Source organism: Hemicordylus capensis, chromosome 3, assembly GCF_027244095.1.
Source record: "Hemicordylus capensis ecotype Gifberg chromosome 3, rHemCap1.1.pri, whole genome shotgun sequence".
Taxonomy (NCBI): Eukaryota; Metazoa; Chordata; class Lepidosauria; order Squamata; family Cordylidae; genus Hemicordylus; species Hemicordylus capensis.
The window spans coordinates 337794431-337812444 of NC_069659.1; the positions used below are offsets into that span (position 1 = coordinate 337794431).

Below are 18014 nucleotides of genomic sequence, written 5' to 3' on the forward strand. Positions count from 1 at the left end.
CCACAAGATTCTGCCTTACTGTATATAATTTTAACTGGAAGTGAGGGGGAGCATCCAAGTCATACTTCAGTTAGGCCCGTCCTTGAATCCAAATTGTACCACCCAGGATGGGGGGAAATACAATAAACTACTACTACTACTACTACTACTACTACTACTACTACTATAAATATGTATATACCACTTTTGAACAAGTTCTCAAAACAGTTTATATAGAAAAATAAATAATAAAGAAGATGATTCCCTGTCCCAAAAAGGCTCAGTGTTGAAAAAGAAACACAAGGCAGACACCAGCAACAACCACTGGAAGAGTGCTGTGCTGGGGTTGGATAGTGCCACTTGCTCTCCCCCTGCTAAACGGAAGAGAGAACCACCACTTTGAAAACTGCCTCTTCGCCCAGTTAGCAGGACAATTTGTCCCCCTTTAATGGCACCCCCCAAAATCTCCACCTGCCACAGCCCATGTCAGGGGTCAGCTTTATTGAGGAGCTGCCAAAGGCCCTCAGAAAGGACCACTGCTCATCTCCGAGGCCACTTCTGTGCCCAGAGCCTTTATGTTGGAGTGGCAGACTGACTCTCTTGGGGCCCATCCAGGTAGGAGGGCGCTCATGGAGGGCACTTTGCTGAGAGCCCCTACAAACCTGCAGACATCCCTGTGGGCTGCCTCACACTATCTAGTGGCTGAACCATCCTACCTGCAGCTTGTTGAAGAGAAAGGGTGGGGCATGTAAAGCATCCAGAAAGAGAGAGAAGAGGGTTGCCTCAACTGGAAGGCTTATTCTTGTGGAAAGAGAATAATCAAAAATCCAGTGTGTCTATTTTACTTATTTTATTTTTACTTTTATATCCCGCTCTTCCTCCAAGGAGCCCAGAGTGGTATACATGGTTGTGTTGATCCTCACAACAGTCCTATGTGATAGGTTAGACTGAGAGATAAATGATGGTCACCCAAGGAGTTTCATGGCTGAATGAGGATTCGAACTCTGGTCTCCATTGTCCTAGTCCAGCGCTCTAACCACTGCACCAACACTATGTCATTTAATCACAATGTGTTGTGATTAAAATCTTCCTCAGAGTCAACAGAGTCTGATTTTCTTTCTTTTTTTCTTCAGTGAGAACGGTATTCTTCTTCCACCTTTCATTGTTCTAGCCAGTGAGGGAAGTCTCACCTAAGGATGCACAAGAATCCCAGCAGTCAATCTGAAACGGATTAAGTTTTTTTGCACGTGTTCCAAGCAAACACCTACAAAAGCTGAAATCTGTGTGCATGGGTAGATTCAGTAGTTCACAAAAGACTTAAAGGCATCCACAAAGACAAGTGATTGCATCGACCAATCGCAAAGGCTCAGATGCAGAGCACCCATTGCATTGAGACCACCAACTCCTCATTTCCCTTCCCCCCAAAATGGAGGGCTTCCCTTTTGGCACTGGGAAATGGGGGGAGACCCAGTAATATGCTTAACTAATGCTTCTTGTGTTGTTTCTACTGGGGAGAGGGCAGAAGAATCGGATAAACTGACAAAAGTTATCATTTCTGTTCAAGTTGCCCTCTCCTGTAGTTGGTACATTTTATAAATGGAAAAATTAGGCCATGGTGTTCCAGCTAAAATTAGTCCAGTTTTAAATATACTGGGGTTCTTTTTTTTTTCTTTTTTCTTTTTGGTCTTTGTTTATTTTGAGGATCAATTTATGGTTGAGCTTCGTTTGTACATTTTTGACAATTAGTTACAGAGGCTTGTGCTATATGGCAAAAATGTCATTTATCCAGTACTCCACTTGAACTGGCCTAACTGCGCAGAATACAGAATCAAGAGAGCTGCACCCAATGACAACAAAATATCTGAGGGTATTGCAAGAGGTTATTTGAATTCAAAGATGTATGGCAGGACATTTTCCACTAGAGATACACAGCTCTCATCCCTGTTCAAGAGGTCCAAACGCCAGTTCCCCAAAACTATCACTACAATTGTCCTCTAGTAAGAGATTTCAATAGAGGAGTCATGAGTTGAGAGTAGGTCACTCCAAAAAAGCACTTGAGAAAGTGTCTGCACTTAGGTTCTTACTTGATGCACGTTGATATGAACAGTCCTGGAACACAAACCATAATGGTTTTCTGTCCCATCTGGGAGTCCTCTGTGACCCCGTTACATGCCACAGATGGGTGGGAAGCAGCTGCCATTATTCTCTAGTCTTCCTCAGATCTCTTTTTCCTAGTGATTGTGGGCCAGTTCTGAAGCAGGTCTGTGATTGCTACATGTCAGAAAAGCATCCAGGCATTTCAGGGTGCTGAAGATTAATGTCTTCTGCCATTTGTATCCGCTTACATGCCCTTTGATAGGACATTTCTCGTTTTATATTTTGTACTTAGGTATGAAATATTGGAGCACAAAAAAGAATTCACATTGCATCTGTTGACAATGGCACATGCCTGTTTAAATGACAACTTTTCTAATATATGGAAGCCATGACCAGAAAAAATGGGACCCCATTTCCTTCTGTTTTGCAAGGAAAATAAAGTATTGCTTATTGCTTCCAAAATGCCTTAACTCAGGGCATTTAACTCCCAGGGTCACTTGAGTAAAACATTCTGGCTCAGTTCACACAACATGCCATATCTTGGCTTGCACTAGCCATAGTTTAGAACTCAAACCATGTTTCCAAATGTGCAGGCAAGTCATGGTTTATAGTTGTGGCGTTCTGGGGTAAAAATGGTAATTGCCAGACAGAGCACTGGTTACCTTCACTTCCCCACACTCCAGAGATTGCTGAAATGATTTGGTTCCATTTTTGCTACCTGCGACTGGGTGGGGGGTAAATGGGGAGGGGGCATTTCAAGATAGCAGTAGTTTGGACTCCTCCTAGTACTTCTTCTTTGTGTCATTCATTTGAAATCTATTTTGAACCTTTTGCAGAGTTTTTAAACTAAGTTGACACTCTTGTGTTCTGGGACTTTCAGTTTAACTTTTTGAACACATTATTGGTTGCCTTCTGTGTAACTGCTGCAATGATGGAGAACCCAGTGGATTTGAAAAATGATTTTGGTGTTGTGTTTTTTCTCCAATCACAGGATCCGGATTCAGGCTGTCAATGCGATTGGAGCTGGACCTTTCAGCCACTTCATTAAGGCAAAGACCAGGCCACTGCCACCCTTACCTCCACGGCTCGAGTGTACTGCAGCAGGTCCTCAGAGCCTGAAGCTGAAATGGGGTGAGAGTAGCTCCAAGCAGCACGCCACTGATGACATGGTGTACATCTTACAGATAGAAGACAGGAACAAAAGGTGAGAGTGAGCACCGCTCTGTCAAACCAGTTCTGAAATGCAGCTTTATACATGTGTCAAGAACTGCAAAGAGGTCTGTTTGTCTGCTTAATTAATTGTAGGTTTGTGCGCACTAGGGGAGAAGACTAGTTGCATTGGCCGCTGAATAGATTGATCTTTTCTGTTGGCACTCTGCTACTGGAGAGCCTACGCAAGGGTGCAGATATCCCATGGTGGATATCCCACAGCAGTGGCAAGGCATCTTGCTGTTATCCCAGCTTTTTCCAAAGTCAGTACAATATCTCAGAGATGCCTGCACCCTTCACTCAATCCTGGAGAGTGAGAGAATCTCCCAGATCTTACACTGAGCTTCAGAGAGGGAAAACAGTGAGATCTTGGTGATCTCTAAGGTACATAGGAACATAGGAAGCTGCCATATACTGAGTCAGACCATTGGTCTATCTAGCTCAGTATTGTCTACATAGACTGGCAGTGGCTTCTCCAAGGCTGCAGGCAGGAATCTCCATCTGCCCTATCTTGGAGATGCCAGGAAGGGAACTTGGAACCTTCTGCTCTTCTCAGAGTGGCTCCATCCCCTGAGGGGACTATCTTACAGTGCTCATACAGGTTGTCTCCCATTCAAATGCAAACCAGGGTGGATTCTGCTTAGTAAAGGAGACCATTCATGCTTGCTACCGCAAGACCAGCTTAATAGGGTGAGGCATGTACACACACACACACTCTTACTTGAAAGATGTCCCCACAGTTATGCTAGGCCTGAGGCCCTGATGTCACAAAACCCCAACCTGTCCCCTTAGGGGTGCGGGGAACCTGGTGTGCACAAATTCTGACTGTCTACCAAGTCTTGGCCATAACTTTGCTTATCCAGATAATAAGTGTTGCTGACTGTGTTTTGGATTTCTGCTGTTCTGTTGTCATGATGGCAAGCTGCTGGACTAAATTTTCCATTAGATATAAGGGTTAAAAAAACACACAACCAGCCTGAGAGATCAGCAAAAGGTCTCTCTTTCCCTGCCCTCTGAGGCTCAGTGTAAGACCTGGGGGATTCCCCCACCTTCCAGGCTGGAGAGACGGTGGGGACATCTCCCAGTTGGCTAGCACACCTGCTTCCAAAGCCAGTGCAGTGCAAATCCTTATTGCACAGAAACCGAATACAACAGAAACCTGACAGAGAAGGGCCTTCAGCATGGGAGGTGGGAGCAGGCTCAGAAAGTGGATCCTTGTTGTGAGAATAGTAGTGTTGCAGGTACACAGTGCAGGTGTCCCCACTTTGGTCTGGTCAGTGTTGGAGGCTATGTGTTGAATTTCACCTGCTGCAAGGTCTGGACCCCACAGCCATGATAGCAAGCAGGAAGGCAGGTAATAGGACCATATCTGTCATCTGACTCCCCATAAAGCCCGAAGCCTGCTGTTGTTTTTCTTCTTCTCAAGAAACACCAAGAGAGTTCCAATGAATATAAATGCCCCTTGGAAACAGCAATGAATAAAATATCCGCTTGGTTGCAGAGCCATGCCTGGCAGATGTATGGTCCCTGCCGCCATGTGTAATTGGACAGGATGAAATGAATTTAATATCTGGCAAGCTCTTTCACTGGCCCACACTTTGAGCTGCTAGTAAAAATGATTGGGGGGGTGGGCAGTGTGAGGGGGGCCGGAGGCAATTGTTGGATCTGTTATGTAAGACTGTAAGAATTGCTTTCCTAGGTTAGGCTAAGATCCATTGGCTCACATACAGCGCAAGCATATGTGCACATTGCAACATGTTATGCCATTTTTGCCGGTGTGCAAACTTGCACAACTGTGTGCACACTGTGTTACAATGTGCACGGAAGCTTGTGCTGTCCAACATTCTAGCCCTATTCAGACATTATGCTGCAGGAGTATACATATGTCTGTATACTCACATGTGTCTTTGTGTGAATGACTGCAGCTGGATTCCTTTGAAAAGTGAACCTGGACACAGACCAGTGTTTCCTCTAACAGGGATTCCCAGATGTTGTTGACTACAGCTTCCAGAATCCCAGCCAAAGGCCATTGCAGCTGGGGATGCTGGGAGTTGTAGTCAACAGCATCTGGGAATCCCTGTTAGAGGGAACGCTGATACAGACCCCTCAAATGCATGGTACAGATAGGAAGTATAGTGCTGTACCTGTTGTGTTCAATGTAACTTATTAATAACTGTCTGAATAGAGCTTCTGTTTCCAGCAATGGCCAGCCCAGAAGCATCTGGGATGCCTCACAAGTAGGACATGAAGGTAGTGTGCTTTTTCCACAGCATCAGATATGCACAGATACACTGCCTTGGCATATGCAAATTCCACTAAGCTATCAAAGGCCTTTCCCAGACGGCGGGCTTAACCACTGGATTGAGTGGGGTAAAGTAGAGAGACTTATGAGGTCATATATTAGCCACATATATGCCAAATAAAAATAATTCAAAGAAACTTGAGAGCTGTTCACATAGGGCTGCTTTAATAGGGCTCCTCTCGGTTCCTTCCAATTTTCCCCATGCCCCGTTCATACCACTTGCTCCCGGATCTTTCTCTGGTCCCTTCTGGATTCATCTCTTCTTCTTCTGCTTCAGCTTTGCAGAAGGCCGACCTCTTGACTGGTTTGCTCCTAAAAACGGTAGATCTGGTTTTTGGCATATACGTGCTCTAATCACTTCCATGCTGAGTTACTGAAATGCGGTTTTACATGGAGACCATCCTTGAAGACAGCCCAGAAACTGCCATTGGTTGAGAATGTGGCTTTTAGTCTTGTTTGGAACCAGCAAATCAGCTTATATTACACCAGTTCTTTGTCTGCTTCACTAGTTGCCAATTTGTTTCTGGGCTTAGTTAAAAGTGCTGACTCTGACCTTTAGTGGTTTGGGATCAGAACATCTTAGGAGCCGCCTGCCCCATATTAATCTGCCTGCCAGTTCTGCCTTATATATGAAGCCTTTTCTTGGTGTTACCTCTTGTCAGATAGTCAGCTGGTGGGTGTGAGGAACAGGGCCTTTTTGGTGATGGACCCATATTATGGCATGTAGACATACACCATATTATGGCAAGAGACATACACCTGGTCTTTTCATTGCCCATTTTTATTTCAGTGGACTATTTTTAATTCTGGTGTGTGTTCATGTGTACGTGTGCATGTGTGCATCTTTAAATTAATTAAATTCTATCAGAATCTGATTCCTATAATTGATGCTTTTAAATCATGCCTGTTTTCCTGCTATAACTTCTTTTATTGTTGTGTTGTTTGTTAAAACCCTTGTGAGTTACCCTGGGTGTATCTTTACTAAAGAAGGGGAGTGGGAGATGGTTTAGAAGAAGAAGAAGAAGAAGAATGAAAACAAGAAGCAATATACCAGCCAAGGCTCAGGAATAGCTTGGGTGCAGTGTTTCCTCTAACGTGTGCGCATTTGCCATGCTCACAAGTTTTTGGATGTCCACTCGGTTCATTTTAGATCCTGCTCAGGTCAAATCAGGAAGGCCCCACTCTGAATGCAGGTATGCATACACGGTCTTGATACTTCCACCCAGAACAAAACTCATTCTGCACACAGATTTATTTATTTTTTTAAGTGGTGAAATTTTGGGTTTCTGCTTGGGTTTCTGCTTGAACAGAAATATTTTTAGCTGGTCCCTAAAAATTAAGTGTAGACACTTGCCAAATATTGCTGGGGATGCAGCAGTGAAAAGGGCACAGTTGACATTCGGGTTGCCTCTGAAGATATGAGCACCTAGAACAAGTCCTCAACAGAATTTCTGTAATCGACTTTCCCATGTTCCTTTGAGGAGGAGAGCTGGACTTGTGGCAGTGGGTACAAATCAACACCTTTGCTAAGCAGAGTCCACCTTGGTTTGCAATTGGTTGGGTGACCACATGTGAGTACTGTAAGATACTCTACTTTGGGGTTGGGCCATAGCTCAGTGGTAGAACATCTGCAGGCTTACATGCAGGAGGTCCAGGGTTCCCTGGCATCTCTAGGCAGGGCTGAGAGAGACTCCTGCCTGAAACCAGAGAGCCGATGCTAGTCAGTGTAGACCAGGGCTACACAACTCAAATGCCCTGGTGGGCCGGAACCACTCACAACTTGGCGTAAAGGTAAATATTATTAGTTACTTGTGGATCTATTCCCCCAGTCAATGGACCACTGTTCCCTCTAACAGGGATTCCTAGATGTTGTTGACCACAACTCCAAGCATCCCCAACTGCAGTGGCCTTTAGGGATTGTGGGAGTTGTAGTTAACATCTGGGAAATCCCTGTTAGAGGGAACACTGCAATGGACCCAAAGTTTTAACCAAGGATAGTGGCCAGAGAATAGGTCCTGTCCCGGCTCAATCAGTGGGGCCCCTAGAGTGCATGCCAGCCCCAAACAATTGCCAAGTCCTCTCCTCTCCCTAAAATGTTGTTGTTTTCAGGCAGCAATGCTAGGCATGCTTTCATGGAAGTAAGCCTCACTGGGCACACCATGGAGCATATTTCTGAGCAAGCATGCACAGGAAGGTGCTATAAGGCAGTTTCCAGCTCCTGTGTTACTGCAGGGTACCTGGGGGCCAGTAAAATAGCCCCTGCGGGCTGAATCTGGCCCCCAGGCCTTATGTTGTGCAGGCCTGATGTAGACAATATGAACTCGATGGGCCAATGGTCTGACTTGATATAAGACAGCTGCCTGTGTTCTTTTTCTTCTCCATAAGTTTAATCCACCTCTCTTCCTCCAATGAGCCTGATCGTCCAGGTTCCAAAATGAGAAGATAAACTTACTGTGCATTCCATGCTGCCCCTTGCAGACAAACACACGGCCTTCCTTCCAGGGGCATGGCTAGCAGGTGTGTTCAGTGGCATGGCTACTCCCCATCCCCAGTGAGCACAGGGAGACAGATTTCAGAAGAGGGCTACTGAGACAGAGTGCCCATCCACCTAGGGAAGTTTTGTCTGTTCTGACTGGCAGCAGCTCCTGAGATCTTCTCAGCCAAGCTCCCTAAGATCTGCTTTCGACTGGAAATGCCAGGGATTGAACCTGGGACCTTCCACATGCAGAGCAAATGGCTGTACAAGATGCCTTATGGCAAGTCAGCCCATTGGTCCATCTAGCTCAGTATTATCTGCAGTGAATGCCACAGCACTCCAGGGCTTCAAATAGGAGTCTTTCCCAGTTGGAGATGCCAGGGATTGAACCTGGGACTATCCGCATGCAAAGTATTGGCTCTACCACTCAGCTACAACCCCTCCAGACTCTGTTGAGTTTGGGGGCTTTTTGTGTTTTGCAATTTAAACTTGAATATGTTGCCCACAAGACCAAAATTTCTTGCCTTCTTGACTACTGACACCTCAGCAATAAGGCTTAATACAACGGGCTTCACTATAGTTGATGCTTCATCGATCACAGAGATGGCAGATTTGGAAACCTTCATTAACTAGGAAGCTTGACAGAGTGTGAACATAGCAAATATCTGGACTAGGGTCTCCATTGACTCTCAACTTAACACCCTCTCCCTAGGGAGATTGTTAGCATCTCTGGTTTCAGTTTTCTTTTTGTTTCCTCTGGAAATGAAAGGTCTGTCTCTTTTAACCTCAAGTACATTGAGAAATTTGTTCAGAGTGAGTGTGTTCTCTTTTTGTGTGACGTTCTTGGTCCTTCCTTCCTTCCTTCCTTCCTTCCTTCCTTCCTTCCTTCCTTCCTTCCTTCCTTTCTTTCTTTCTTTCTTTCTTTCTTTCTTTCTTTCTTTCTATGCCTTTATATCCTGCTCTTCCTCCAAGGAGCCCAGGGTTGTGAACGCAGTTTTATTTATCCCCACAACCCCCAGGTGAGGTGAGGTTAGAGATAAGTGACTGGTCCAGAGTCACGCAAGAAGTTTCATATCTGAATGAGAACTTGAATGCAGGTCTCTCCAGTCCTAGTCCAGCACTCTAACCATGTACCAGCAATAATGTGGAAGAACCATGGTAGGTAAACTGGAAATGGTTTTCCAGAGCACAGTAGAGATCAGTGTTCCCTCTAACAGGGATTCCCAGCTGTTGTTGACTACAACTCCCAGAATCCCTAGCTACAATGGATTTTGCTTGGAGATTCTGGGAGTTGTAGTCAACAACTGCTGGGAATCCCTGTTAGAGGGAACATTGCTAGGGAAGTACATGTTTGGTAATAACCATAATTCAGGTTTGCCACATCAGCATCAACTTTGCCACATCAATATGTAAAAGGATGTTGGATATGGAAGAGACGTAGAAGGTCTTTGGGTCTTGCCCCTGTTTGGTGCAGAACCTGCTAACTGGGTAAAGCGGCACCTTTCAAAGTGGTGTGTCTCTTATATTTAGCAGGGGGAGAGCAACTGGCCCTATCCATCCCCAGCACAGCATCCCTCCAGTGGCTGTTGCTGGTGTCTGCCTTATGTTTCTTTTTAGATTGTGGGCCTTTGGGGACAGGAAATCATCTTATTTATTATTTATTTATTTTAATATGTAAACTGCTTAGCAAACTTTTGTTGAAAAGGTATATAAATAGTAGAAGTGGTGGTAGAGATTTGCTACAATATCCCTGTTTGAACACCTCCCGTGAAGGAGGACCCACTACTGTGTGAGCCAAACTGTTCCACTGTCGAACAGCTCTTATGGCTAGGAAGTTCCTCCTAATGTCTAGCCAGAATTTGTTTCTTTGCAGTTTTAGTCCATTGGCTGTAAAACTGCTCTCAGGAGCAACAGATAACATATCCACTGTTCCTATGTGTCATCCCTTCAGGAACCTGAAGGCTGCAATTGTACCTTCCCTTTGTCTTCTCCATGCTAAACATACCCACTTCTTTTAACTGTTCCTCACAGGACTTGGTTTCCAGACCCTCACCATCTTTGTTGCCTTCCTCTTCACCTGTTCCAGTTTACCAATGTCCTCTTTAAAATGTGGATCCCCTCCAGTTCCATGATGATGATAATGATAATGATAATGATAATAATAATAATTCGATTTCTATACTGCCCTTCCAAAAATGGCTCAGGACAGTTTACACAGAGAAATAATAAATAAAATTTGTCCTCTTTCAAATGTGGATCCTCTCCAGTTCCATGTTTTTGTCATCCTCAAAATCTGGATCCCCTCCAGTTCCATGATTTTAGCTACAGAGCCCAATAAGTGTTCTAAGAGAGCAGATGGGAACAACTCTAGCTTATGGTTATTGCCACGGGTATTGTAAATGCTATAATTCTTTTATCATTATTATGCAGCTTTATAAGAAAAGTGCCTTCAGCACCATATTCATAACATATTTGCAATAATCATGTTGTGCTCCAGAAACGCAAGGAACAAATTGGATTGTGCTTGGTGAAACATTGCAAACACTTTGCTTGATTGTAGGCATTTGATCTGTTTAACCACTGCATTATTTTAAGAAATAGAAAAATGAATAATTCATCCCAATAGAGTATATTTGTAAACTATATAAGCAATGCTCAGTGCAAATAAAGGTTGTTACCATTGGCCTAAGTACTTATTTTATTTATTTTCTTGGTACTTAATCTAGTGTCAGGATGTGCATATTCCATTATGGTAAGTATATACCTTTAGAAGGATTCTGTGACTGGGGCAGAATTACACTTCCGGATGTGCAAACCATTAATTAGCTTGGTTTGAATAGCACTGAGCAGAGAAAAGGAGAGTGAACAAATTTGCAGTCTCTTCTAATAGGTTTTCTTTGACCTTATGGGAGCCAGGCTCATCAGGCCACGTGGTTACATTCATAGGGAAAGGTCAAAATGTTGTTTGAGTTCTCTCTATGCCCTGTAAATAATATGTGCACTGCAGTTGTTTGGTAAGATAATACTCATTACTCACCTCCTCTTACCTCTAATGTTGATGTTCGCCTCTGGAGGGGCTTCTGACCGTTTGGAATGTCATTAATGATTTTTGGATTAGCTTTGGAAAGTGATGACATGCAGACTTTGGCGCTGTTGATCAGAAACTCAGTTTTGATTTCGATTTTTTAAACAATGTAGCCATCCTGACTAGACACATTTGCCCTTAAAAAAAATCTAAATCAAAACTGAGTTTCTGATCAACAAACTCCAAAATCTGCATGTACTCGCTTTCCAATCGCGAATCTAAATATAATATTTCTCATGCAAAGGCTTTTGTTTGCCTGGTGTGGAAAGAGCGGTGAGACCCCTAATGCAGCAGCAACTGCCATAATGCTGACAATATTCCTGCCATTACCAAAATCCAAGATTAACACACCATCTATACATAGTCTGGATATTAATAGTTAAGCTTGATTATTGTATTGTTTTTTTTAGTTTTATTCCTGTTTTATGCAGCACATTTGCTATTCAGTTATTTTGTTTTCATTTTCATGTATTGTTCAATTTTTATAGTGCTTTTCATAATCCATCATGAGATGGTTTACACAAGTTAAAACACAATAAAGTTCCATAAAATTGACATGTAAAACCTTAAAATCAGTGAAACAGTAAAAACCATAAAACATATTTAAAAACAACAACACCACCATAAGATAAACAGAAACAGAAAAGCTGAGAAAGCAGGCAGGCCCTAAGGGGTAAAAGTCTGAACCAAAAAAAGGTCTTTCGTTGTTTTTTAAATCAGCCACAGATGTCAAAGAACGGACATTCACTGGGAGAGCATTCCAGAGCCTGGGGGTAGCATCAGAGAAGGCCCTGTCCTGTGAGCATGACAATTTAGCCTCTCTCAACTTCTGCACATGGCACAAAGGCCTCCTCAATGACCTTGCTGGGTGGGCAGAAACCCTGGGGAATAGGCGGTCCTTCAGGTATCCAGCACCTTGAATTGGATCCAGAAGCAAATTGGCTGCCAGTGCAGCTCTTTCAAAATAGGTGTAATATGCTCTGAGTGAGCAGTTCCAAAGAGAACCCCAGCAGCTGTATTCTGCACCAATGGAAGTTTCCAAATATTCTTCAAGGGCAACCCCACATAAAGTGCATTACAGTAATCCAGCCACGATGTGACTAGGGCATGGGTAACCGTGGCTAGATCTGCCTTCTCGAGAAAGGGATGCAGCTGGCGCACTAGCCAAAGTTGTACAAAGGTCCAGCATGCTGTGCACTTGCTCTTTCAAGGGGAGTACAACCCTGTCCAGAGCTGGTTTGACTCACCCTGCCCTGAGTTTATTTTCTACTGACTAACAGCACCTCCACCTTGTCTGGATTTAACCTCAGTTTGCTAGCCCACATCCAGCCCATCAATGCCTCCAGCACCCCCGCTTCAGTACATCCACTGTTTTCCCTAGGATACAATGTCAGGGAAAGGGAAAGCTGAGTGCATATTAACACTTCAGTCCATACCCCCTGATGTCCTCTCCCAGCTGTTTCATGTAGATGCGAAACAGCACAGGGGACAATACTGAGCCTTGCAGGCAGGGGCATAGCAAGGTTGGAGTGGGCCCACAGACAAGATTTTAAAATGCCGCCACCCCCGCCCCACTGAAGCTCAGTTCATGAAGTAAAGAAATCTTAAATGAGGCTGAATAGTGGTAACAAAAAGCTAGTAAAATGTATGTGTTTGTGTGTGTGTGTATGTGTGTGTATCTATCTATCTATCTATCTATCTATCTATCTATCTATCTATCTATCTATCTATCTATCTATCTCCTATGTGCCACAATAGAACAGCATATATATAACCTATGTGCCACAATAGAACATCATCCTAATTTTTTTTTTAAGGTTTTGTACATTGTGGACGATGCAAATCATTTAGTGGTATTAGAGAAAGACAGGCTGTTCTGGTAGCTCCAGGGTTTAACACTTAGATCAGTTTTGGAGGATGAATACAACTGAAGGAAGCCCGGGCAGGTGTGCGGCTGGGGGAGTCAGTCATGTGACTTGCCTCTGGGGGGCCCCCAGGGCAGTGGGTCTCCAGACAACTGTCTCCCCTTGCCCTATAATAGTTATGCCCCTGCTTGCAGGACCCCAAAGGCCGTTGAGCCGAAGTTCCCTCAACACCACCTTCTGGACCCCCCCCCCCCAGAAAGGACTGGAACCACTCCAATGCCCAACCCCTAATTCCTATACCTGAGAGGTGGTCCAGAAGGATACCATGGTCAATGGCATCAAATGCTGCTGAGAGGTCCAGCAGAACCAACAGGGACACACTCCCCCTGTCTAGTTCCCAGCATAGGCCATCCACCAGGGCGACCAAGACAGTTTCAATCCCAAACCCAGGGCGAAAGCCAGATTGAAAGAGGTCTAAATAATCCGTATCATCCAAGAACCTTTGCAGCTGAACTCTATCACTTTGCTTAAAAAGGGAAGATTTAAAACAGGCCGATATTTATCAAATAGAGCTTGATGTTTTTAACATATTGGTTTTTAAATTTTAAAAAAAAATCAGCTAGTTTGGATTTTTAAAAAATTAAAAAGTAAGTTAGAAAAGTCTGAAATAAAATTGTTTTAATTGATTGCAATAAAACCACAGTAAAACTGGGTTGGAATTTCCCCCCCAGAGCAATCTCAAATGCTTGCAGTTCTTTCTGAATATCTATAAGGTTGGACTCTCAAGCAGGGTTTGACTACTTAAATGTGCCTTCAGCATAGAGATACTCTCATGCACAATACATATGTACAGATAAATGTCTCCTAACAGAAGAAAGATCTCTACCTCTTCCTCTGGTCACTCATAGATTCTTACAAGCGCCCTCCTTTGAAATAACACAGAGATGGCTCCTTGTGAAAAGCGCTGTTTTGCCTGGAAAAATATCACTTGGCTGATGATGATTAATAATCAGCTACGGGATGCTTAATGCAGAAACAACCATGGTGTGACCGTAATTATTATGTATCATTACTGTTTGTTCAGTGTTGATCCTGCCACCCCCAGAGTTCAAGGGGTCCAACAAATCGTCCATAAATATATAATCTTCCTTTAAAAATATATATAAAAACAGATACCTGTTTTTAAAATGCAGTAAAAACAAAGTATAATGAAACAGTTTTCCTAAAATCAGAAGAGCATCAAACACTTAAAAGGCACAACTCAGTTAATATTAAGTGCTTTTAAGCCCTATTTATTTCAGTAGGAGAGAGCTAACCCTTTAACTCCCCCATTGAACTCAATGGGATCCTGAAAGAGCTTAATTTTAACACTGGGCACAATTCAGTTAAAGCAATTCACATATGCTGAACCCGCACAGAGCATCTGTGCGGTAGTACACTGAGCCTGTGGCATCCCCCACCCTCTCCTCGCACAACTCACTCTCTCTCCCCACCACAACTTGCTCTGTCTATTTGTCTCCCCCCACAACTCTCTCCCCCAAAACCCTCTCGCTCACATGCTCTGCCCCTCCACAACCCTCTTGCTTGCACGCTCTGCTCCCCACAACCCTCTCACATGTGCGTTCTGCCCACTATAACCCTCTCGCTCGCGCGCTCTGCCCCCAAAACCTCTCGCTCAGGTGCTCAGCCCCCCACAACCCTATCGCTCGCTCGCTCTGACCCCCACAACCCTCTCGCTCGTGCACTCTGGCCCCCACAACCCTGTTGCTCATGCATTCTGACCCCCCACAACCCTCTCGCTTGCGCGCTCTGATCCCCACAACCCTCTCGCTCATGCGCTCTGACCCCCACAGCCCTCTCGCTCATGTGCTCTGACCCCCACAACCCTCTCGCTTGCGCTCTCCCCCCCACAACTTGCTTCACTCGCTTCCCCCACACACACAACTCCTCCCACCTCCTCCCTCCTGAGGCGGGTGGGGCTTTGCCTGCCAGCTGGGCTTCTCCTGAGGCCAGCGGGGCTTCTCCCCCCTTCCTGCCAGGCTGCTTCTCCCCCCGCCACCACTGCACCTCCTCCTAAGCCCGTCAATGGCCTTCTCCGGGCGGCAGGGCTTTGCCTGCCACCCGGATCCCTTCCTCCCTCCCTTCCTGCCAGCCAGGGAGCCATTTTTGGGTGGCCGTGCTGCTGCCGCATTCCCTCCTAAGCCTGTTGTCTGTCCCAGCGCTGAGCAGCAGCTCCTCCCCCACCTTTTCATTGGTCGTGGCTGCAGCAGGGGCGGGGCTTGCCAAACATCCACACACATCACCACATCCCTACGCAGTTCTCTCCTCAGTTGGCCGTAAGAGAATTAAATATATAGATTGTGTACATCAACCATGTAAGATAGATAAGCAGGCAGAAAGCAACTGATCCTATCCAACCCCAGCACAGCATCCCTCCAGTGGCTGCTGGTGGTATCTACCTTGAATTTCTTTTTAGCTTGTGAGCCCTTTGGGGACAGGGAGCTTTCTGCTTTCTTATTCTGTGTAAACAGCTTTGAATTTTTTTGTTGAAAAGTGGTATATAAATAGTAGCAGTAGTAGTTGTGGTGTTTTCCCTTGTATTTCAGATTTTGGATCAGCGGGCAGACTGCAAGATAGTAGCTTGTTTAAAGCCACCTACTGAGTTTCTGATAAAGCCAAAATTTGAACCAGAGACTTTCTGCATCTTGGTGTCTTAAGAACATAGGAAGCTGCCTTATACAAAGTCAGACCATTGGTCCATCTAGCTCAGTATTGTCTACCTAGACTGGCAGTGTCTTCTCCAAGGTTGCAGGCAGGAATCTCTCTCAGCCCTATCTTGGAGATGCCAGGGAGAGAACTTGGAACCTTCTGCTCTTCCCAGAGCAGCCCCAACCGCTAAGGGGAACCCATAAGTGCTCACACATGTAGTCTCCCATTCAAATGCAAACCAAGGCAGACCCTGTTTAGCAAAGGGGACAGTTCATGATTGCTACCACAAAACCAGCTGTCCTCCCCTACTCTGCTGCTACCTATCCTGCAGTACCTGTGCAATCCTTTCTTCCAAAACCTCTAAGACAAGGAAATTATATAAGCTTTCTAGGCAGAGTATTCATAAGAACATAAGAACAGCCCTGCTGGATCAGGCCCAAGGCCCATCTAGTTCAGCATCCTGTTTCACACAGTTGCCCACCAGATGCCACTAGAAGCCTACAGGCAGGAGTTGAGGGCATGCCCTCTCTCCTGTTGTTACTCCCCTGCAACTGGTACTCAGAGGCATCCTGCCTTTGAGGCTGGAGGTAGCCCATAGCCCTCCAACTAGTCGCCGATGACAGACCTCTCCTCTATGAAGTTATCCAAACCCCTCTTAAAGCCATATATTCCACTGGTGAATTAAATAATGGCAGCAATTTTTTCACAGTGTCTAACTTAAATCAGCTTTGTTACGATCTATGTCCATTTCTTCTTGACCTCGTTACCAGCAGAAAGAGTAAAAAATGTTAGTTTCTGGGTGTCCTTTGAAACAGCCCACATAGCTGTCATCACCCTTTCCCCTCCAGAACCCCACTCCTCCATAGAACATGGATTCATCTGGGTTGTGCACTAAGGAAGCTTTGCATCTGAAGCCCATTCTACTTTGTAAGGCTGGCCTAAATTTTATTAAGATTCGTCGGGGTGTGTGTGGAATCTTCCCCCCAGTGTTCCACACAAGTTTTTTGATGCCTGCTCAGTTAATTTCAGATCTTGATCAGGCTGAATAAGAAAGGCCCCATTCTGAATGCATGTGTGTGTGCACACTGCCTTGATACTGCCACCCAGAACAAAACTCATCCTGTGCACAGATGGCGGGAGGGGGGGAAATAGAGGGAACACTGTTCTTCCCCATAGTGGTAGAACAGGGGTGACCACCTGAAGCTCTCTAGCTGTTGTTGGCCTACAACTCCCATCATCCCCAGCTGTAATACATTGCAGTTAGCGATGATGGGAGTTGTAGTCCAACAACTGGATGGGCCACCCCTGCACTGGAATGTAATCCATGATCACCTGTGTTTGTGGGGAAGGGGTATTTAATAGAAGCAAGTGATACAGACGTATCTATTCATGCAAGCTGGAAGTGGCTTAACCCTGTTGCTACTGAGATCCAATTCTGGATATCAGCAGTTTGGATGTAAAAATGTAAGCCGCACAAAGCACACAGCCTGCTTGGCCTGCTGATGAATACAGCTATTACCCAACCACCACAGATTATGAGGCGCCTAATTAGAAAATGGTTTACACTCTTAATTGAATCAAGACCATTAACACCCACTTTAGCAGTGGTGCTTGGTTGTCATCCAGCTTGGAGAGCTCCAGAACTGGATTTGAAAAATACAGAAATAGGCACATTAGCATGTTCATTGATAATTGGCATGCAAATAGTTTAAAGCTCTGGCTAGCAAAGAAGGAGCGGAAATTGACAATTAAGACTGAGCCATGTGGTTGCTATAGTGTGCTGAAAGACCCCAAATCATCAGGAACCAGAGAGGAAACAAAAATAAAATTAAGCTGACATCCTAGTTGGCGAAATGTATTGACTGACATCCAGGCTAAATTTCTCATGGATAGTCCCACTGAAATTAATGGGACAAGTTCATCACTAACTTGTCCCATTAATGTCAACTAGTCGACCCCGCAAAGAGCATCTATGCGCTCTTTGGGGCCGGCAGTTACCTCTCCCCTGCCCCATCTGCCCCAGTCTTTGCTTCTGGGCCCAGCCACCTCACCTCCCCACTGCCACTTCTGCCCCCCCCCCCCCGCCACTTTCTTTCCCCACTCCTGGGCCTTGCCTCTGCAGCCCGGCTGGGCCCGCCGCCTCTGGCCTTCATGGCTGGGCTGCTGCCGTGGCAACCAATCCTCCTGGGTGCGCCTCAGCCAATCAGGTGCGTCCACCACCCAGCCAATCAGCTGGGCTCTGGGACGCACATTCCAAGGCACACCCAGGAGAATTAATATAATAGATCATAC

General features: G+C 45.1%; 1 protein-coding gene across 3 annotated transcripts in view; it reads left to right on the top strand.

The window, feature by feature from the left end:
- The window catches only part of FNDC3B (fibronectin type III domain containing 3B), a 447770-nt gene that overhangs the window by 378093 nt on the left and 51663 nt on the right, over positions 1-18014 (top strand). For 2 of the 3 annotated variants that reach the window (XM_053308093.1, XM_053308094.1), the window contains one exon: positions 3068-3280. In XM_053308093.1, coding sequence (XP_053164068.1) covers positions 3068-3280 — 213 coding nt within the window. Of the gene's footprint in view, positions 1-3067; positions 3281-10094; positions 10747-18014 lie in introns of those variants that run through there. The other variant, XM_053308096.1, reaches the window with a different exon arrangement.